General features: G+C 39.8%; 1 protein-coding gene across 10 annotated transcripts in view; it reads left to right on the top strand.

Annotated features, from left to right (window-relative positions):
- The window catches only part of LOC308195424 (uncharacterized protein), a 222,351-nt gene that overhangs the window by 153,387 nt on the left and 49,732 nt on the right, over positions 1 to 19,232 (top strand). For all 10 annotated transcript variants that reach the window (XR_013951478.1, XR_013951482.1, XR_013951483.1 and 7 more), the window contains one exon: positions 14,814 to 14,972. Coding sequence is in view for 5 of the 10 variants with exons in the window: in XM_080592806.1 (XP_080448932.1) it covers positions 14,814 to 14,972 (159 nt within the window). In the remaining 5 variants the exon portion in view is untranslated. The remainder of the gene's footprint in view (positions 1 to 14,813; positions 14,973 to 19,232) is intronic.

Here is a 19,232-nt window from a genome sequence, read left to right on the forward strand (position 1 = left end):
TGTCTGTTTTGCTGCTGTTAACAGCCAGATACTCCCCAGAAGAAATTCACTGACTGCATTGAAATGTCTGCTGTGGGAACAGAGAGTTCATCATCTGGCCCTTACACATAAAGGTGAACTTCTTTTATTCAAAGAGAGGCGCAGCTGCAGACCAGGACGCTGCTTGTAACATAAGAGGGCTACATCAGATTCTGCTGTGGGTATCCAGCAATATTTTAGCCAGCAAGACCCTTTGAAACCAACAGGAATACTTTTGAATAAATGCAAGGGGTTGTGGAATCCCAATCCTTGGAGATACTCAAAGTTGACTGAATGATCCCTTCAGCAACCTGAACAGAATTGGCCCTCCTTTGGTTGGATCAGATGACCTCTAGAGGTCCCTTCTCAAATTTAGCCTGTGATTAGAAGGTGAATAAAAGGCAGTAGAATTGGGTCCTGCAGTACTCATGGACAGAGTCGTTAAACACTCAGAGACTCCATGTAGGTTACACAGCCTCTGTGTATTTTGTTGCTCTCACCAAATTTAAAATACAATAAAATTTCAGTGAAAGCAAACGTTCACGTTTTGCATGCGTGTGTTATTAGGGGGAAGTGAACATGTGCTAACAGATTTTGACTAAGAGCTTTGAAGTTGTGCTGGGCCATTAATGTTGTTTTTGTTTGTTTAACGTATGACAAACAAGGCTTGGGAGTTACCAGTGATATTAAAGCCATATGCTTGAATGTTGCAGCTTCTTCCTGAACCCAGCATTAGATTTTGTCTCTTGTTCCCTTCCCTCTCTCTCCATCAGTTGTGTATCAGCTTTGGGTTACTAAAGCTCATAAACTGAGGTGTTGCACAGCTCTTAACCTCCAAAATGCTGGTGCGTTTACACAGCACAGTGGGCTACTCTGCAGCTCTTTCAGGGTGCTGGAAGGAATATAGCTGTGTGGGTATGATGGCTCTCCAATCTACTAAGCTTCGGCTCTCAGTGAAGCCGCCAGGGCTGGCTTTACATCTAGCTTGTTGCAGGCTGCTCTTTGACCTACGCTAAAGGCAGGCGTGCTGTACAAGAAAAGCTGGCCTTAAACACCGCCTTGTTTCCTAACTTTCTTTAACAGAAAGAACAGTTGTGCAGCTTCCTCCTCTGTGAAGGGGAATTGAGTGGTTTTGTTGTTGCTCTGGAGATGTGCTCAGAAGGCCTTAGCTTCAGGACTTTGTTCAGTTCTGTGCTCTCTGCTACAGCTGAGTAGGGGATAAACTGGAAGAAATCCAGAAAACAGCAATTAGCAAGCTAGACGGTATGATTAAAAATTGAATGAATAGGGATTGTTTAGTCTACAGAAGAAAAGTCCAATGGGGATAGGCTAATAGTCTTCAAATACATAAAACCCCTTCTGCTGGAGGGAGGAGAGGAAGGAAATGATCTCTTCTTGTCTGATAGCAATAAACAATAATTGATGCACTTGTACTGAAGTAAGGAAATTTCAGGCTACACATTAGAAACAATTTTTGAACGGTAATAGTATGAGTATTATACTAGGCGTGTGTGGAGAATGTACTTCTAACAAATCTTCTGTCGTCCTTCTGTGGTCTCTTCCATTCCTGTAATTCTGTTTCCACAAGAACTATGATTTTGAACACGTGTGTGAGAAGGAGGAATGCTCTGTTGGGAAATGAGGAATGTAATAGGGGTTAAATCTCAGCTTCTCTGCAAACTTCCTATGTCATCTATGGCAAAACAACAACAAAAAAATCTATAGTGTTCTCATTTTCAAAGTAAAGATAACATTTTCTTTTCTCCATTCACTTTGTCTACGTGGATGATAAACTGTTTGGATAGGGCCACTGTCTCTTTGTACAAATCTTCTGAAACAGTAGAGCTCTTTTCTTGGCCAAAGTTTGCAGACAATAATGATGTAGACATGATTGTCCTATTAATAATTTCACACACCAGAATTCTGATTTCTGCACCTGCCTGTACGTTCTTTTGATTATACTGTATTCTCTCTGTTCTGGGAAGATCCCAAGATCTTTGGTGTCTTTTCTTCTATTTTTCTCTGCCTAATAGTGATTACTTCTCACGTATCAAAGAATACATCACCTCCACCTGGAATTAATTTGGCATATTTGTCTGCATTGTGTTTTTTTTAGTTCCTTTGGCTTTTCTCTGTTTTTGGAGTACTTTTAAGTGACATTTGTTTAATATAAAGTGAAGCTTTAGATGTAGATAAAAATAAATAACTGCTGATCAGCACTATGATGGACACAATTTTATGGTTGCTAACTGATCCTGGCCTCACTGGAGTTATTGCAAAGACTTCCAGTGACCTCCCTGTGTTATTCTAGCTTCTCATAGTTGCGTTCATCAATCACGTTCCTTCAGCATAGCCGCAAATCTATTTTGTCCTCTATAACTTTGACATAAAGTGTTGGCAATGCTTCTCTGATCAGGACTCAGCAAAATTCCATCTGGGGCTCTCAATCCCTTCCAAATCCCCCTGCGTCCCAGTCCACAACCTTTTCCCCCATATATTAACTTTGAAAAAGCCCTGGAATTAGCAGTGGATCAAACTCTGGCACCATATGAGTGAGCTGGAGCATTTGGCTGTTAATTCAGATTTGTTACCCTTAGTAGCTGTAGCTGGTGCATCTTGTGACTGACAGGTTTACACCGCCGCTCTTCTGAGGTGGATTAGCTACCTCTGGCTTTGCCTTGATTGAACACCTTCATGGTTACAGATGCATCCATGCATCATTACTCAAAATGAATGCTCCTTTTTGGAGAAGTAAATTAGATTTGATTTGAGGATAGTGAATTGGTTGGTGCCAGCCACATTTCTTTGAGCTTTAGAATAGCCTCTGTCATCCCCGCTTGCAGAAATTAAATTGTGATGTTCAAGGGACAGTCACCATAACTGTTTCACTGGAAAATTACCAGACAGACAGACTCCTCTCTGACCTCCCTCTCCCTCTGAAGAAAGTTTTTGAGCCAGTTTTAGGCATTTGGTGCTCCTTCTACAGTCAGTAAACAGAAATAACCTTGTAGGCGGCCTGGTGCTTAATGCAGTTACTCAGAAAGTGGAGACTTTGTGCTGTTCATTTGCTGGCATGAAAAGGGCCAAAGAGAGGACTCCATTTACCGTTTTACAGGCCTGGCTGTGAGGCAACCTCTACCCATCCTTTTGAAACTGTGCAGAATAGAGTTCAAGAGTGAAAGGAAGCAAGAGAGTCTGTTTGTATAGGCACTGTTTTGAGGGCAGTGCAGCGAGAGGGTTCAGGAAAAGAAGTTGTGTTTTCCAGCCATGACACCTGAGCCTGCTCATGCATTTTGAATATACACAGTCTCCAGAGGAAAAATTGTAATCAGTGTTGAGATGCAGTGCTTTGTGTTGAGTACAGCACTGCCAGTGTTTGCTGAGCTTGGTCTAAGCATGCCTGATGGATCAGGCCCTTCAAGGGGTTCATCTGGTCACCTCCCTGCTTTACCTCTGAATCCTGTTGCTTATTAAACTAAAGCATCTAGCTGCTTGGGCATGAAAACACCTGTATTTAGATACCCAGGGAAATCTATATTCCAGAATTCAGATACTTATGGATGCTGGATGGTTCTGAGAAGCATGCACTGTCAGAGACACTAACTTCTAATTTACACTGAAGTCCAAGTTCTAATGGAATTCTTGTGGCCCAAATCTCACCCTATATTCTGCTCTGTGCGTCAGCACGTAGAAACAGCAGCTTTCTGTGTGATGAGGATAACTGACTTCTGTACTTATTTCATAATTTCATTTAGGTTGTTATGGTCCATGGGTTTTGAAGAAAGCAACATGGTGCCAGGATCCTTTGGCATGATATTGTTGTACCAGACACCCAAACCACAGCAAACACTGAATGCAGTTGGAACCCTAATACTGTATCTTATGACTCCCTTATAGCTGGGAACAGGTGGCATCCATTAAATATCTGCACTTGGTTATAATATCCATTACCACTATCTCAAACCAGTCTCAGCTGCAACTTCCCCACTGTAGGAAAGAGAAGAGATTCCAGCAATATTTCAGGCAGAGTTGGAAGGGTAATCAGTTATTAAAGTGGCCTGTTTCTTTGTGTTTTCCTATTAGTAGATCTCTTCCCTTTGTTGATGACCTTATTAAACGTTACGTATATCTTAAAAACATAACCAAGAAGCTCTAGAAAACTGATGCTTTGAATCAGTAATTTCAGACTCTGCTCTTGTGGTGGGCAAGAATATGCATTTTTGTCTGTCTTAGCAAAATAAAACTTCAAATTTAGAGTAGCTGAAAATATCTCAGTTCACCCCTGCATTTTAGGAGACCCATGAAGTTTGGCATCAACAGTTCCCCTGGACACTGCCTCTGTGAAGTATTTCCACTTCTCAGAGATGTCAGAGGTGAAGAGGACTCCTTGTACTTGTTTCATCTTGTCGTCCAGGGCTTGTGCCAAGCACAAGAAATGAGAAGATGTCACCTATTCTTCTCTGTATCAGCATCAAAACAGCAGTGTAGGGAGTTGAGGCATGAGGACATAGGAAGACTGGGAACTAGTATGGGTCTGGGAGCAGAAGCAACCCCTCTTCACCTTCCTGCTCCCTGATGGCAATCCCAAGTCTTGCTGAAAACATGCTTACTGCCAGCCTGCTCCTGGCCCCCTGGCTGGAGCCACACAGCCTAGTCCTGAAGGATTAACAGGCCAGTTACAGCAAGGGAGGAAAACTTCTGCTGAACTGTCTCCCTTATGCAATGACATTCTTTCTTACCAGTTAAATTGGTAATTTCAGTGTTTTCTGTGATCAGTAAAGCTTTGGGGAAATATTTTTACTGCACATAAAGAAGGACATGCATCTGTTCCTTTAAAGGATGAGGCAGACTCAAAATATTGCCATGTGGCTTGCAAGTTAAAGACTGCAACTTCTCCCTAGTGTGCCTGTGTTCACCAGATTCATCAAATCTAAAATAAATTATAATTTCCCAGGCTATTGTGTTTAACAAAGCTTTGGAGACATCAGTTGTCTTATTAACATTTATATTCCATTTTTTTGACTAATATTATCTCAGAGAAATTAAGGAAAGCTTATTAGTATTTGAAATGGTGGAAAGAATGTTTTTTTCTTCTTAGTGGTTAATGAATTCTGTGCTGTGTGCATTTGTATGCAAAATGAAACCACATTTTTCCTCATTTTCAAAAGTTATTGGGGGTGCAGTCTTGGTACTAAAATTATATTTTATTCTAAAAAAATATTGTCAAATGTCCAGGGATTTGAGGGGGTACATGGTTTTTCTCTATTACATTTAATCTACAGAACAATGAAGATATCCACTGGCAGATTAAAGTAAATGTACCTGCCTAAAAAAAGGGGAATAGCAAAAATGACTTCCTCTCTTATCACGTAGCATGTATACATCTTTACTTTTCATCTGGATTGCCTTTCCATTACAAAAGACGATTATCGTGAATCTTCACAGTGTCAAGTAGTATGTAGAGTGACCAGACCGAATTTGGAACTCCCTCCATTCTTCCCTTAGCTCCTTCAGTCCACAGATGTTGTGTATTTATTTGTGTGTATATATATATATATATATACATACATACACGTATATATATTTCAGTTTGACTTTTTTCCATTCTATAACCTGAGTTTTCTGGTTTCTGCAGCTTCTGTGGTACAAAGTGAAAGGTGTATTAATGTAAACAGGGCAATTAGTATGTATTACTTGTGATTAAACCACCCCTTTAAAAGGCTATAGAATAAATAGACTCTTGTCCATTTATCATACAAATGTTTGGAATATTCAGTAATATAAACCTGTAGTGCCTGCAACACTCCACAAAATAACTCTTATTCCTAGAGTTACAGCATGTAATAAACCTATGTTGAATCCCTAAGTGCATCCTAAATACATGGAGCATTATCATACTCAGTGGGAATTTTATGTGCTTGAGAATCATGGAAAATAGCTATTGTACCATAAATTCCTTCATGCAGGGGTCATTCTCTCTCCTCTTGCTGATCTTTGGGAACAAATAATCATATTAACTAAATATAATGCATATCTCAAATCATGCAGTGGTAATTGTTTCCAGTGGAGTTGCTATATCCCATAGGTTTTAATACAATACTCTAGATTTCATGGGAAATGAACAAATAATTCATGTTGCCCCCATAAAATTTCTCTCTGACCCTGTCTCTGATGCATGATTCTGCGTGATGCATGTATGAACAGAGGAGACTTAAAAGACAAGAATGCTGTTCTTTGTAGTGCTTTGCTTTAGACTGGGTTGTGTTTCTGGATATTGCTCTACTGCATTTGAGATGAATGTGATAAACAACCTTTCCCCAAGCATAGCTTGGATATAGATCACATGGTGTGTTCAAAACTCAGCCACTGTAATGTTTACTCTGCATTATTTTTAAATGTAAACAAAGCAGACAAAGCAGAATATTTGTATTCAGTGTGTAGTATTCCCATCTGATTGTGCATCTGCAAATTTGTACTTTTTGCCTGCCTTTCCTAGAAGATATGTTGGGATGAAGTGCAGTTATTTATATACGATACAGAAATGTAATCACAGTATTTCTCTTTGCAAGATGTATACGGGACTACACTCAGAAATATTAAGCCTTTTGCAGTTGCAACCTCCTTTATATCCACCTGCATCTCTATATTACCCCACTGCAGACTGGATTATTTTGTGTCATGTTGAGCTGGACCTTGCCCTGTCAGCTCTGCTCTCTTCTCTTACAGTGGCACAAAGCAACAGCTTTGCGTAGTGAGAGTACCCGGAGGCTGCTTGCAGTTGCCTGAGCAGGGATGGTTAGTAAGGATAATGCCTTTCCTCTGCAACTACAGTTTAACTTGGCCTCACGACTAAGGCCCATTTTCTGTAAAACAGTCATGAATACAAAGCCATTCAGTCAAAGCCATTCATTGCACAATGAGCTCTTCTCTTACCATTTTTTCCTTTTTTTTTTTTTTAAATATATATATATATATATATACTTATTTTTAATTTTGGTGAAGATTTCTGGTTGAGAGAAAAAAACAGGCATGCATTTGAGCAAGTCAAGCTCATTGGACACAGGCAAAAACAGGCCATTAGAAAAATCTGAGAAATGAATAATATCTGCAGGAACATTCTGGTGGGTGCTGTCATCTTTTGGGATGCAGCAGGAAGGTATCCAGTACCCAAATAACAGCTGTATTGCTGGTCAGAGCTGTTACTGCTCCACCTACCTAAATGCAGCTTTAACCTTTCGCAGCAGGTTAAGTCTGCTCCCAAAGGTGTGTAGTGCCAGTTCTTAAAGTGAATGAAAGTGAATGATAATGCCCTGTATGACTCCGAGTAATGTTCCAAAAAATCCAGAATTTTGACTTTTTCTGGACTTTTTCTGAAACTTAGCAAAAGCATCACCACAGCTTGTCAAATGGCCTAGTGTTTATCCTCAGTCTTATGATGAGATTGAAGTGTTTATTGAGAGGGATGTTAAAGCTGGAGCTTTCAGATCTTCATGTCCGCTTGTCAAAAAATGGTTGGTCTCCAAGTTAAGACTTTCCTCATTTACCTGGAAGTCATTTCTTTATCAGATACTGTCATCATTTTGGCTGGGACAGAGTTAATTTTCTTTGTAGAGGCTAATAAGAGGCTGTGCTTTGGATTTTTGTTGCAAACAGTGGTGCTAACTGATGTTTTAGTTGTTGCAGAGCAGTGCTCATACAGAGCCAAGGACTCTCCTACTCCTCATGCTGCCCAGCCAGAAAGGGGACTGGGGTGCACCAGGGGCTGCCAGGGGACACAGCCAGCACAGCTGGCCCAGGCTGCCCAAGGGGACATCCCACACCACATGGCATCATGCTCAGCGATAAAGCCTGGGGTAAAGAAAGGGGAAAGGGGGGTACGTTCAAAGCGATGGCGTTTGTCTTCCCCAGGAACCGTTCTGCGTGCTGAGCCCTGCTGTCCTGGGTGTGGCTGACACCTGCCTGCTGATGGGAAGCAGTGAACAAATTCCTTGTCTTGCTTTGTTTGCATGCGTGGCTTTTGCTTTACCTAGCGAACTGTGTGTGTCTCAGCCCGTGATTTCTCACACATTTACCTTTCTGATTCTCTCTCCCATCCCAGCTGGGGAGACTGAGTGAGTGGCTGTGTGGTGCTGAGCTGCCTGCTGGGTTAAACTACAACAGAAGCAGTTGAGAAAATCTTTAAGAAAAACAAGGGAGACCTCTTATTTCTTAGAGAAAAAAGAAGTAAAATATAATTCTTAGCAAAGACTCTGTAAGTCTCTTTGCACAGAAAATCCCAGTCTACATTTAAATGGGGCCATTCTGAAAGCATGTGTGGGCACGTGTGGGTCAGTTCTCTGTGTAAGAACAATAGGGATGGTAAAGTTTTATCACTCAGGGTGACTGATGCAGAGTAAATCAGATATTCAAACAGAGACAGATCATATGGCATGTGAAGCATAAACCATTGAATAGCCTGATGCTCTGCAGGAGCTATGTCTGGTATCCTTGCATGCTAAAATTGAGCTTAGTGAATGTCTAGGGCTGGTTCCAGCTTTCATTCAGTCAAACCAAATGTGGCTGCATTGGAAGACTGAGATACTTGTGCAGTCGAGTGCCAGTGAAGTCAGCATGTTCCTTGAGCAGCTTGGAAAGCGTTTGGCTTGGCATTACCTCACCTAATGTGCACCCAGCATTAAAACTTCCCCTGAAGCAATACGTTTAATTGCGTGCTCTACTGAAGAAAAAGAAGTCTAATTGGTCCCAAATTCATTCTATCAATAAAAGCATTTTTTTTTCTGATCTAAATACAAAGTATTTAGAGAGATTTCTAGACAACTTGAAATAAAATACATCTTGTGTTAGTTATGTGCATCTTTACTGCTTACACCAAACAATGGCTTTTATTAGAAGTTTAATCTGTTTTTCTCAAGAAAATCCTAGATAAATATTTTGCATGCTATATTCTAATATGAGTAAGTTTGCTTTTTCCATTATTGCCTTATTTATTATAATATAATGTCAGGAGGAATGCTAAATTTATCTGTAGCATTGTTCATTACTGTTTGAGCAAACAATGACAATATTCTTTAAATTGGGCCATTGTGTTAATTGAGAGGGTAAGTTTTTATTCTCATGGTTCAAGCTTCTAAAAAAAAAAAGCCAACAAACAAAAAACAACAAACAAAAACCAGCAAGAAAGCTGGGCCCCTTTTCCTTCCCGTTCTGTGTTTAAAGACCTATAGCAGCATGAATGAAACATCACCAAACAATTGCATCCCCCCAGGCCCCAGGGAGCTAACGTATGTTATCAGCATTTACAATGAAAAGAACAAATATCAGAATCTCAGCATTACTGTGACTTCAATTCTCCTCCCCCTGCATTATTATTTTTTTTTAAGCTCATTTTAGAGAGCTGCAGGTTGCAATTCCCAGCTCTGTGCAGGAGAAGCCCTCATAATGAGTCAGAATTCACAAACACATGCACGTACCCCACATGCACGTACACACATACATATATTTTTCATGGTATAACCAAAGATGTTATCTCGGTAATTCTCTATTCACTGTGCTACACCTCTTCCCACTAATCCAATGCAGAACCAGATTATGAACCCAGCCTTTTGAAGCCTTGATGTTATTTTGCTTGATAAATTGGGCACAAGACTAAAATTGAAAAGAAACCCTGTTTTTATTATTGGAGACAAATCTAGCAAGCAGGAAGCATATGTTGTGCTTTGGACCACATGCTGGGGAGAGGGAGCTAGAGGGCTCTCACACCAATCAGTTACTTCAAACAATACCCGGCATCCACCTGGGACAGAGCCTGTGCCATTAGTCTTGACTGGAGCAGCCCTCTAATGCCACCAGGCAGCCCCAAGGAGCGGAGAAACCCACCTGACAAAATGTCACAAGGAAGAAAGGAAAAGAAATAATCAATACGTTTGGTATTGATTTGCATTTTGTTTCCCTTACAATTTGATACGGGAATATGCTGATCAAATGAGGGGGGCGGGGGAAAAGAGGCATGTTCTAGAGGCTAGCAAAGGGCTTATGCAAAAGCTTTAATGTTAGTGAGCTAATGCAAGGATCACAATAAATGTGCGGACCAGCAACGCTGTATTTTTCAAAGGGCAGTGTAGAGTATTGATCTGTATTAGAAATGATAATGAGGTTATTTTGTGCCTCGGTGAAATACCTTAACTGTTTCAGTGCTTCAAATACATCAGAGTTAAAGTGCTGGAGCGTATGAATTTTTAATGCCTCCAACTCCACTTCCTAAATTTTTTCTGTCTTTCCAAATAGCTATTTCAGTTTTATATTCCTGGGCTATTGCAGCTACTTCTTCCGATAGTTTCAGCTTCCCCCGTCAATGTAACTGCTCGTGAAATAGGAGTTACTGAAATCCATCCCCACAGAGAGGAGCTTTGCTTTGCAAACATCTTGCAGTCTCTTTCATGTTTAAAATATTTTAGGTAAACTGAAGGAACGAACCTTTCAACTTTTCTAAATGCAGGTGAAGATCGGTGCTTGTGGAAAATGCAGCACGTTCTTGGTGATTTATTCTGGAATTGCCTTGGCTTGCTTTGTTTTGATCAATAGAAGACATTTCCTAATTCTGTGTGACTCTTCTGCTGATTTGTGTATACGTAATGGTCGCTTGGTTAGTGAAGCGATCTGAATAAATTGTTAATGTGAAGGCCAGATTCTTATTTAGTGCAACAGCACATGTGGAATTGGACTAGCCAAGGTTAGCAGCAGCAACATATAGCATGACACAGAAAGGGAAGCTTTGCTGCTGCAACTTTCTGCTCGAAGGTGAAAAAAAATCTTATCATACAATTCCCAGGATCTCTTGTTTCTGGTGAATGTCTTTTGTTTCTTTTCAATTTATTTCCAACAGTTGGTTGGAACACAAGATACAAGATAGGATAATCAATTAAGGTTTTCACCTTTGGTGCTGTATATTAAAAGCTTTTACAAAGAGAACAGCTCTGTTTTTGTGCTGATACTATTCAAGTATCATAAGCCTATTTGCACAGCTAAAAGTATAATCCCTGTCTAGCATTCCAGAATTCAAGCTCTCATCAGTCCTTTTCAGTAGAAAAAAAAAAATCACTGAAAACTGTAAACAGTCATCTCTAGGCACTCCAGGTTAAAGCCTCTCTCTGTCATTTAAAATTAATAACTGTCAAAAATAGTGCAATCTGATTCAAAAAATGTGCTGAAGTCAACAGGCATGTATATCAATATATTACTACCTATGTGATTCTGAATCCTGTAGTTAACTTTTAAAAACATACTTTTAAAGACATTTGATTAAACTATGGTTACCACCAGTATTATAGAAATTCAGAGAAATTGCTTCAAAAATGTGACTTTTTTCTCTATTTTCAGATGCTGTTTGTTAGAACTGTAGGGAAGCAACAATGATTTACTCTGCCTGTTGACCCAGACTTGTGGGTTTAAGTGGGCAGTATTTTCTCTAGAAAGTGTTGTTTCTAAATAACAGGGACACATTACAAATGATATCCCAAGGGCAAGATATTAGAAATGGTTGGTGGGAGCTGATGTTTTTATCACGGATGTAAACAGGACTTAGGCACCAGTCAGTGCTTCTGGGAATCCTCCCATTAAAATTCTTTCGTTTCCTTTTGCTGATGAAGTCAGAATACTGTGCCTTGCTTCTGTTTTTTCTCTTGGTTGTGGACTGCTGTATTAACCTGCTTCTAATTTAGATTAGTTTTCAGACCGATTGTGAGTTGGATTCTTCCTCTCGGTGCTCCCCAATCTGTGATTGTGTGTGTAGGGGTTGATGTGCAGGAGCACATTTCTTTGGTGTTATTCTTGACAGGGCCCGTGACATCCGAGGTCACGCCTAGCTTGTCTTGCCCAGCTACTTTGCTCTTTCTACACTAAAATTAGTGTATGTGAAGAGTTATTTGCGGCAAGCAGCTGTTGCAGCTTTTCTGTCTCTGCAGGGCAGAAGGTTGGGAATAGCAGGAGGACAGAGTAAGGGAGGTTGCTGCCTTCAAAGTAGCTTTAGGTATGTGAAAGAAAGGAAAGGAAAAAATCAATCGCCTAAAGTGCTAGACAAGGAGTGCTGCGAAGTATCTGGTTACAAGAGCCCTGCAGAGCCCTGCCTTCCCATTGTCAGCGGGACCAGAAAAGAGAAACAAACGAGTCTTTTTGATTTAAATAATCAATTCCTAATGCATCGAAAAACAAACAATGCCCCCAAGCTCTAACTTTTCTTATGTTAAGTTTAATCATTGATCAAGTTAGTTGCATCCAATTATTGCATCATGCTTGTTGACGTAATGTTCGCACTGTGGTTTATAGCATCCCAGCTATGCTTTCCCAAGCAGCTATGACACCCCATTTATCACTATCTAGCCAGAGATATTTTGAAATACAGATAAGCTGTTAGCTATTAGAGCAACAGTATTCAGGAGCTGCTTTTACTGATTTACAGCCTGTCCCAGTATGACTGGCTGTTTACAGAGGTCTGAGAATGGAAGCTGGTTTTCATGAGCCATGATCGCACTTTCCCATTGATTTCACAGGGTGCTTCGGGGGGATAAAAAACAAAAAAAAAAAAACAAAAAAAAAAAACAGACACAACAAAAAATGCAGCAGAGCAGCAGACAAGATCCCAGGTTATTCTTGTCTCAGGCATATGCTGTGACCCCACAGCCCTGCTCCTTCGTTATTAATAACTATATTGAACCATAATAGTTTTTGTAATGCTCTGAAGGGTGTCCTCTTATTAACTTCTCTTTATTCTGGGAAAAACCCATTAGTTATAACTCTTTGTTTCCTATTATTTAACTGGGATTTAATCCTTAACATGACTTGCTCTTTATCCCATGCTTATTTGTTCCCTTTGATAATCTCCAGTGAGGGATCCTATCAAAAGCCCTTTGAAATTGCAAATAATTTACACCCACTATTTTATGAACCTTTGCAACACAGTCTAGAAGGCAAAGGGGCACGATTAACTCTTACAGGAGCTCTGCTGGTGTCATCCTAGCAGTAGATATTTGTCTACGTGCGGTATTTCTCCATTGATAATTGCCCGCTCCCATCTGTTTCCCCACTAGTGAAGTGACCCTTCCAAATTGGCTGTTGCGTGCTTGCTGTAAAAGCCATTACTGGGGAATATCCAGCCTGGTTTTAAGTAGGGAGAGGAGAGCTTGGAAAAGAACTTGACTCCAGTGCTCTGCATGCAGCAGAAGCTGTAAGTCCTGCCATGCAAATGATTATGCAAGTGAAAATCTGTTTTGTTGCATAGATCTGTGCTTGTATGGGAACTGGCCCTGCCTCTTGGGGTATAGTATGGAGGATGCTTGGAGGGGGTGTAAAACGATGGCTTTCTTTCCATTTCTGCTTGATTCTCTTTTCTTGGTATCCCACAGTTTAGCAAACTAGGAACCTCATACAGGAAACCTGTCTAGCCTTGTGGAGCTGACCTGGAGATGGTTCCCAGTGGGTGGGAAATGGAATTGTACTGGGGACGATGAAGAAGCGCTGTGTCAACCCTTTCATTCATCTGTGGATTGAGGACGGCTCACTCCTCCTCTCCCTCAGCTCTCTGGACCCTCCTCCCTGTGTGAGCTCCCTGGTCAGCTGGGTGCGGTCTTTCTTACCTGTGTGTCTCTTTCTGAGGCATTTTTTCCAGTCTCACGCTTCCAATATTCTGTGTCTTTCCTGGTAACATGTCAGTCAGTATTCACCCGGGCTACCTTTAAGCTCAACATTGCCAACACATGCTCCCAGCCCTGCTGCAGACCCAGTCCTCCAGGGAGCCCATACAATTTACCTGGCACCTACACTCCTCAGCTTCTCACCCAAGTTTGGCCACCTGTGCGGGCTCTGAGTGATGGTCAGTGGCTCACCTGTCACTTGGCTTCCTGCTACCAGCTTTGAAGTGGCCGCTGAGCTGTCAGGCATTCTTCTGCTCTAGGCCCTCAGCCATGTGAAGCCTTCAGAGGGGGTGTTAAGGCACTGACTAGCAGTTCTGACTAGCAGTTTGAAGCTACAAGGCTATTATTTTAAAATCAGGGGGTCCCTAATTCAGCATCACTTCTAAACACAGTGCTATAATGCTTTCTGCACACCAATAAAAAAACATACAGAAAATATCTTAGCTGGTGCTGGCTCCTAGTCTGGTGCAAAACGGGTCTAACAATGTTACTTCCAACACAGCTGTACCAGCTAACACCACATAAGCGCTTGGACTTCAAAGTACCTTTCCTTGTAATTCTGCGGAGTCGTACATGTGCTGCATTTCTGAAGGGGCTTATGCTATAGATGGGTTGTTAATCTCTGAAAGGTTGGAAGATTTCAAGCAAAGATCTTACAGAATTTCCTATAAGCATTTGTACTAATTAGCTCAGATTCAAATTGTTTCACAAAATCAAAGGGGAATTAAGATTTTAATTTCTTTCTTCCTTTTTGTTTTTCTTCATTATTTGACAAAGCCTAGAGACTAATCCCATCTTAAACATGAATATGAAATAGACCTAACAGATGTTCTGTCTGCTACAAAACTTTATTTAAGCAGACATGGTCTGCATGTAATGTGCACATGAAGGTCAAAGCTTGTGGATTGTGGTACAAAAACACAAAGCCTTGACACTATTTAATTATTTTTATTTGTAATTTTTTCAAGTGAGTTGAGTGAATGATTAATGGTATTGGCTTAGAACAGGCACAATGCTGGCAAGCACTGTGCAAATGTCAACATTGTGAACATACCTCTGTCCTGACCCTCAGCACCTTTTCTATTCCCATTTCCCATCTCTCTGGAACAGATCCTACCAGCCCTTTGCCAAATGGACTTCTGTTTTTCTGAAGCACACAACAGCTGGAATGAAGTTGGAGAGGATATTTGGATTCCAAAGCCTGGAATGCCTTGCTTCTGCTACTGTACAGTGGAAGCAGCTGCATTTTGGAATATGGCCTTTCCTCAGGTGAATTCTGTTTTTACGGGGACTTTGCATGTTTTACACGTTACCACCTACATTTTGAAGTAGTAGAAGCACTGCAGCAGCAATCTGTTCCCTGCCCTTCTAAATGGCTCGGCTGCATTAGGCCCTGCAGGGCCTCTAGACCCACTGTCCCCTTCTCTGCAGACTGCCTTTGCTAAAAGCTGTGACCCAATTGCTAAACACTTGCCGAAATTTGAGAGGATTGAAGCAGATTTGTGGCTGTGCATGGCCACCATGCAAAGCTCAGTGTCTTTGTGTGAACAGGATAAGCATGTTTTGAACAGAGTAGGTTTTTCTGCATTCCTTCTTTTTTATTGTTATTATTTTTTTTCTATTTTTCTCTTTAATTTCCTTTGGAAAAGGAGTTAAAAAATCTAGAAAAAAAATAATTAATTTTAAAAAACTTATTTCCATGTGGACATTTCTGAAAACTGGTGAGAAAACTGGAGCAGAAAGAAGGGAGAAGGAAACTCCTGACCACTGTTTTACTACTTCCTGCCTGAAAGAAATGTAGAAAGTATTTGGAAAATGTGAAAATGCTATATTTATCTCAGTATTTCTCACAGTAGACATTTTTTCCTGTCCATAAAGTTTCATAGGAAGATGCTTTCTCAGAGTTTTGATGAGAGATTCTTATATTTTAACTATCTCTGCTTTGTTATGAATAATTTCCTGTGTGGTTTCGGGATATTCAGGTGTCAAAATTTTGAAAGGAAACTCATGCCAGCCTCCTTAGTTGAAGCTCAAGGCAATTTCTAGCTCTCGTAACAAGTCTGAGTCCACATTAGCCACAGAAGTCAGATGTGTCTGGATCTAGATTTCAAACGCTCCAGATTCAAAGTCAGTCTTAGGCCTTTTGGTTTGGCTCTAGCAGTGGAATTTAAATCCCTTGATTAGGACTTTAACACCCTCTGTTTCAGGCTATTCAATTTGCGTTTTCCTCTTTTTGTGCTGAGTACATCTTGGAGTGTTGTGTAAGTTACTTTGAAAAATATCCTTTGGCTTCTAAGGGTTTGAACTTGGCCTTTAAATCATTCTCAGATGTTTCTCTTAACTAATGTTTTCATTAAAGTTTTCTACCATTTTTCATGTATATGTAAGTATGTGTGTCCATTAATGGTATAATAGTGCATTTTCTCATACTTTTTTTTTGCCTGTTCACTTATGACAAAGTGGTTGTAGAGGATGTTGTACACTCTTCTAAAACAATTTCAGTTTCTTTATTGACTTTTTTTTTTCCATTTTTTTCCCAACCTTTTCATAGTTGTTTTAACAATAGCAGGACAGGGCCTTTCAGACTATGAAGGAATTGGTAATCTGATCACGTACTGTATGTCTTTGAAAAGAAGAAAATACAAAGACAGAATATGATAGAATTTTATTTAATGCATTGGCATGAAGTGTAAATACATACTGCATACAGATACTAAACTTTCCTAGTTCTGATATGAAATAATTACCCTGGGGACCTCTGTGTGAAGTAAGTCCTATATAACCATTCAAATATGGATAATGTGATTCAGGTGACCTCTTCTTAATACTAAAGGTCATCCATCAAGTGTAAATGTGAATGTTTACTTAGTTACAGATTTTATTTCACCTTAGAAAATGAAGAGAACTTTTTTTTTTTAATTTAGTATGAATAACTATTATTTTAGTGACACACACAAGATACCACAGTATATATAGTATCAATCATATACATTTTTTGTAAGTCTGGTGTTTAATTTGGCTGATGTTCCATTCAGAGACTTGGTATACTCCATGAAATAGGGGTCTCTTGTACAGATCTGTAGCTAATCAATTAGTGTCATCAGAAGACTTAGTTGTCACATTTGGACATCTAAAACATAATATTCCATTCACAAGTTTCCATTGTTCTTCCTGCCCCCATTCAGTCATGGCAAATTAATTCCTGTTACATATAAACAACGGAAACTAAGACTTATGCTGTTTGCTTCAGAACTAGATTTTGCATGCAATCTCTAAAATTTGCAAGGAATAATTTGTAAATTCTGCTTATGGTTAGCTCTTTTTCTGAAAGCCTCAAAATAACCCCCAAATTATGCCTTTTTTTTTTTTTTTGGTGGTGTTGGGACGTGTATTATGTGCAATTAAACTAGTTTTCTGGACACTTGGGATCTTCAGCTGTGATAACTTTAAAACTTCTGGCACATAGAGAGTCACTTCACCTTTCTGTGTCTTGGTGTCTCCACCAGTAGAAAGAAGATAATAACATTTAATTGTCTCCAGAGAACGTCCATATCAGTATATAGTTATTTTTTCCAAAGAGCTTTGAAGGTGTAAAATGGGATATTCTGTGAGTGCTGAAGAACTATTATAGGAACTGAAGAATTGAGGCATTTTTTTTTCATGATTCAGCAGGAGTTAAACTGAGACCTTGTGGTATTGAAATGGAGTTTTATCACTGACTTTGGTGCTAAGCAGATATAGGTAGTATCCAAGTCCTATGCAGTAGCCGTCCGTACCATTTATGGCTAGCAGTGTGTTAAGTTGGAAGTGAAATGGATTTGCTGACCATCCTCTCTGAGGCTTATCCTCTCTCCCAAAATGGTGCTCTAGAAAATACTATCATCCTTATCAGCAGCTCATTAAATGCCTTTTTCCGTTTGTGACACTTGCTATCTCTATGACAAGTGGTAGGGTATCCCCTATCCAAGCAGGTTTACTTCTAATTTCTCCATAGTGTGGCAGTCCAGATCTACTAAATTGTGTTTCTATGAAGTCCTGTTGCCAGCTGATTTGCTTTTCACCATGGCAGCATTGTTTCCAGTCTCTTAAGCAATTCCCAGGGTGGCAGTGGCAAGTAGTAGTTCTGTACATTATGTTTTAATTCAAGAACTCAAACTAGTGGTCTTACTGTAGTCCTCTGAATGCTAATGTTACTGTAGGCAGGCAACTTCTTTTTTTTTCATTCTTTCTCCAGTCAAATATGCTGGAGCTGCCACATCTTTTCCATTTCTAGTTACTTAAACATCCCTTTTCTCTTCATGTGTCTTCTCCAACTGCTCAAATTCTCTTCTATTGGAAATACACAGACTAAACATATTGGGAAAGACAAAAAGAAGTTCAAAAAAAAGTTCAGAGGATGACTGAATACTTCTGTAATTTTAATTAATTTTTAGGGCTTATTCAAATTCAATTCAATCTTTGCATTATCTTGCGGTGATTCTGAGATGACATGAGCCCATAGTAATGGTATAAACTTGAAGTTTTGATTAAAAAGGAAGATAAGAAGCCAGCAAAATTTACAGTTACTTTAAACAGGCTATTTGTGTGATTTGAATGAGATCTAGAAGAAAAAAATCAGTGGGAATGGAAAATTTTTAAAAGACTGTTGAAGATAGATGCAAAAGAAGGAAGGAAGAGGGACAAACATCGAGGAATTTTGGGGCTTTGCTTCAATTCTGTTCCATTAGAGTTAGCAAAGAGGTAGCCCAGTAGCAAAATAATAGTACAGAAATGTCAGGGGAAAAAAAAATCAATGATAGGGAAAATGTGAGTCTGAAGAGTGGAAATGGCTCTGTGTTTTACGTGGGGAAGAAAAACATGGTAAACTGGCTTGGAATAATAACTGAGACCTTTCTTAGTGCTTTGAAGGGGGATTTACCTTCGCGGAGGGAAAAAAAAAAAAAGGACTAGGAAAGCATTTGGCCAGTTTACCTGCTTGTGAGAAACTCACTTACCTCAAACCCTGCAATTGGCAAGGGTAAAAAAAAAAAAAAAAAAGGCACCAAAAACCAGCATGAACTTCAGTTTATGTCTGAATTAATAACATATGAGGGGGAACAGAAGATGGAAGATGGAGTCCTAGTGGGCATAACAAAAAAAAAAAAAAAAAAGGAAAAAAGGGCAAATGTATCAATTTCTTTCCCTAGATGCAGGAAAAAAAGCAGAGGGCATGTAAGTTTGAAGGCTGAAATAATGTCAGAAGCCTAGGAGCCTATGAAAAATAAAGTCAAACAAACACAAATGGTAACGCATAAGGGGCATATTACTGCCTGATGGCACATACATTCAGCTCCGACAGGAAGCATGTGCACAGCCTAAAAGGAAAGTATGTGAGCTTCAGATTTCATGGAAAGTGACAGTACCATATGTAGTGGCTAATGAGTTTGTAGTTTGCTAACTATGCCTAAAAAAGCTTATACAGCTGCTTAGTGAGATCAGATAGAAAAAGCTCTTCCTAATTCTCTCGGTGGGTAGCTGGTTCAAAGAAGG

The sequence above is a fragment of the Anser brachyrhynchus genome, assembly GCF_964034855.1.
Source record: "Anser brachyrhynchus genome assembly, chromosome: 5".
NCBI lineage: Eukaryota > Metazoa > Chordata > Aves > Anseriformes > Anatidae > Anser > Anser brachyrhynchus.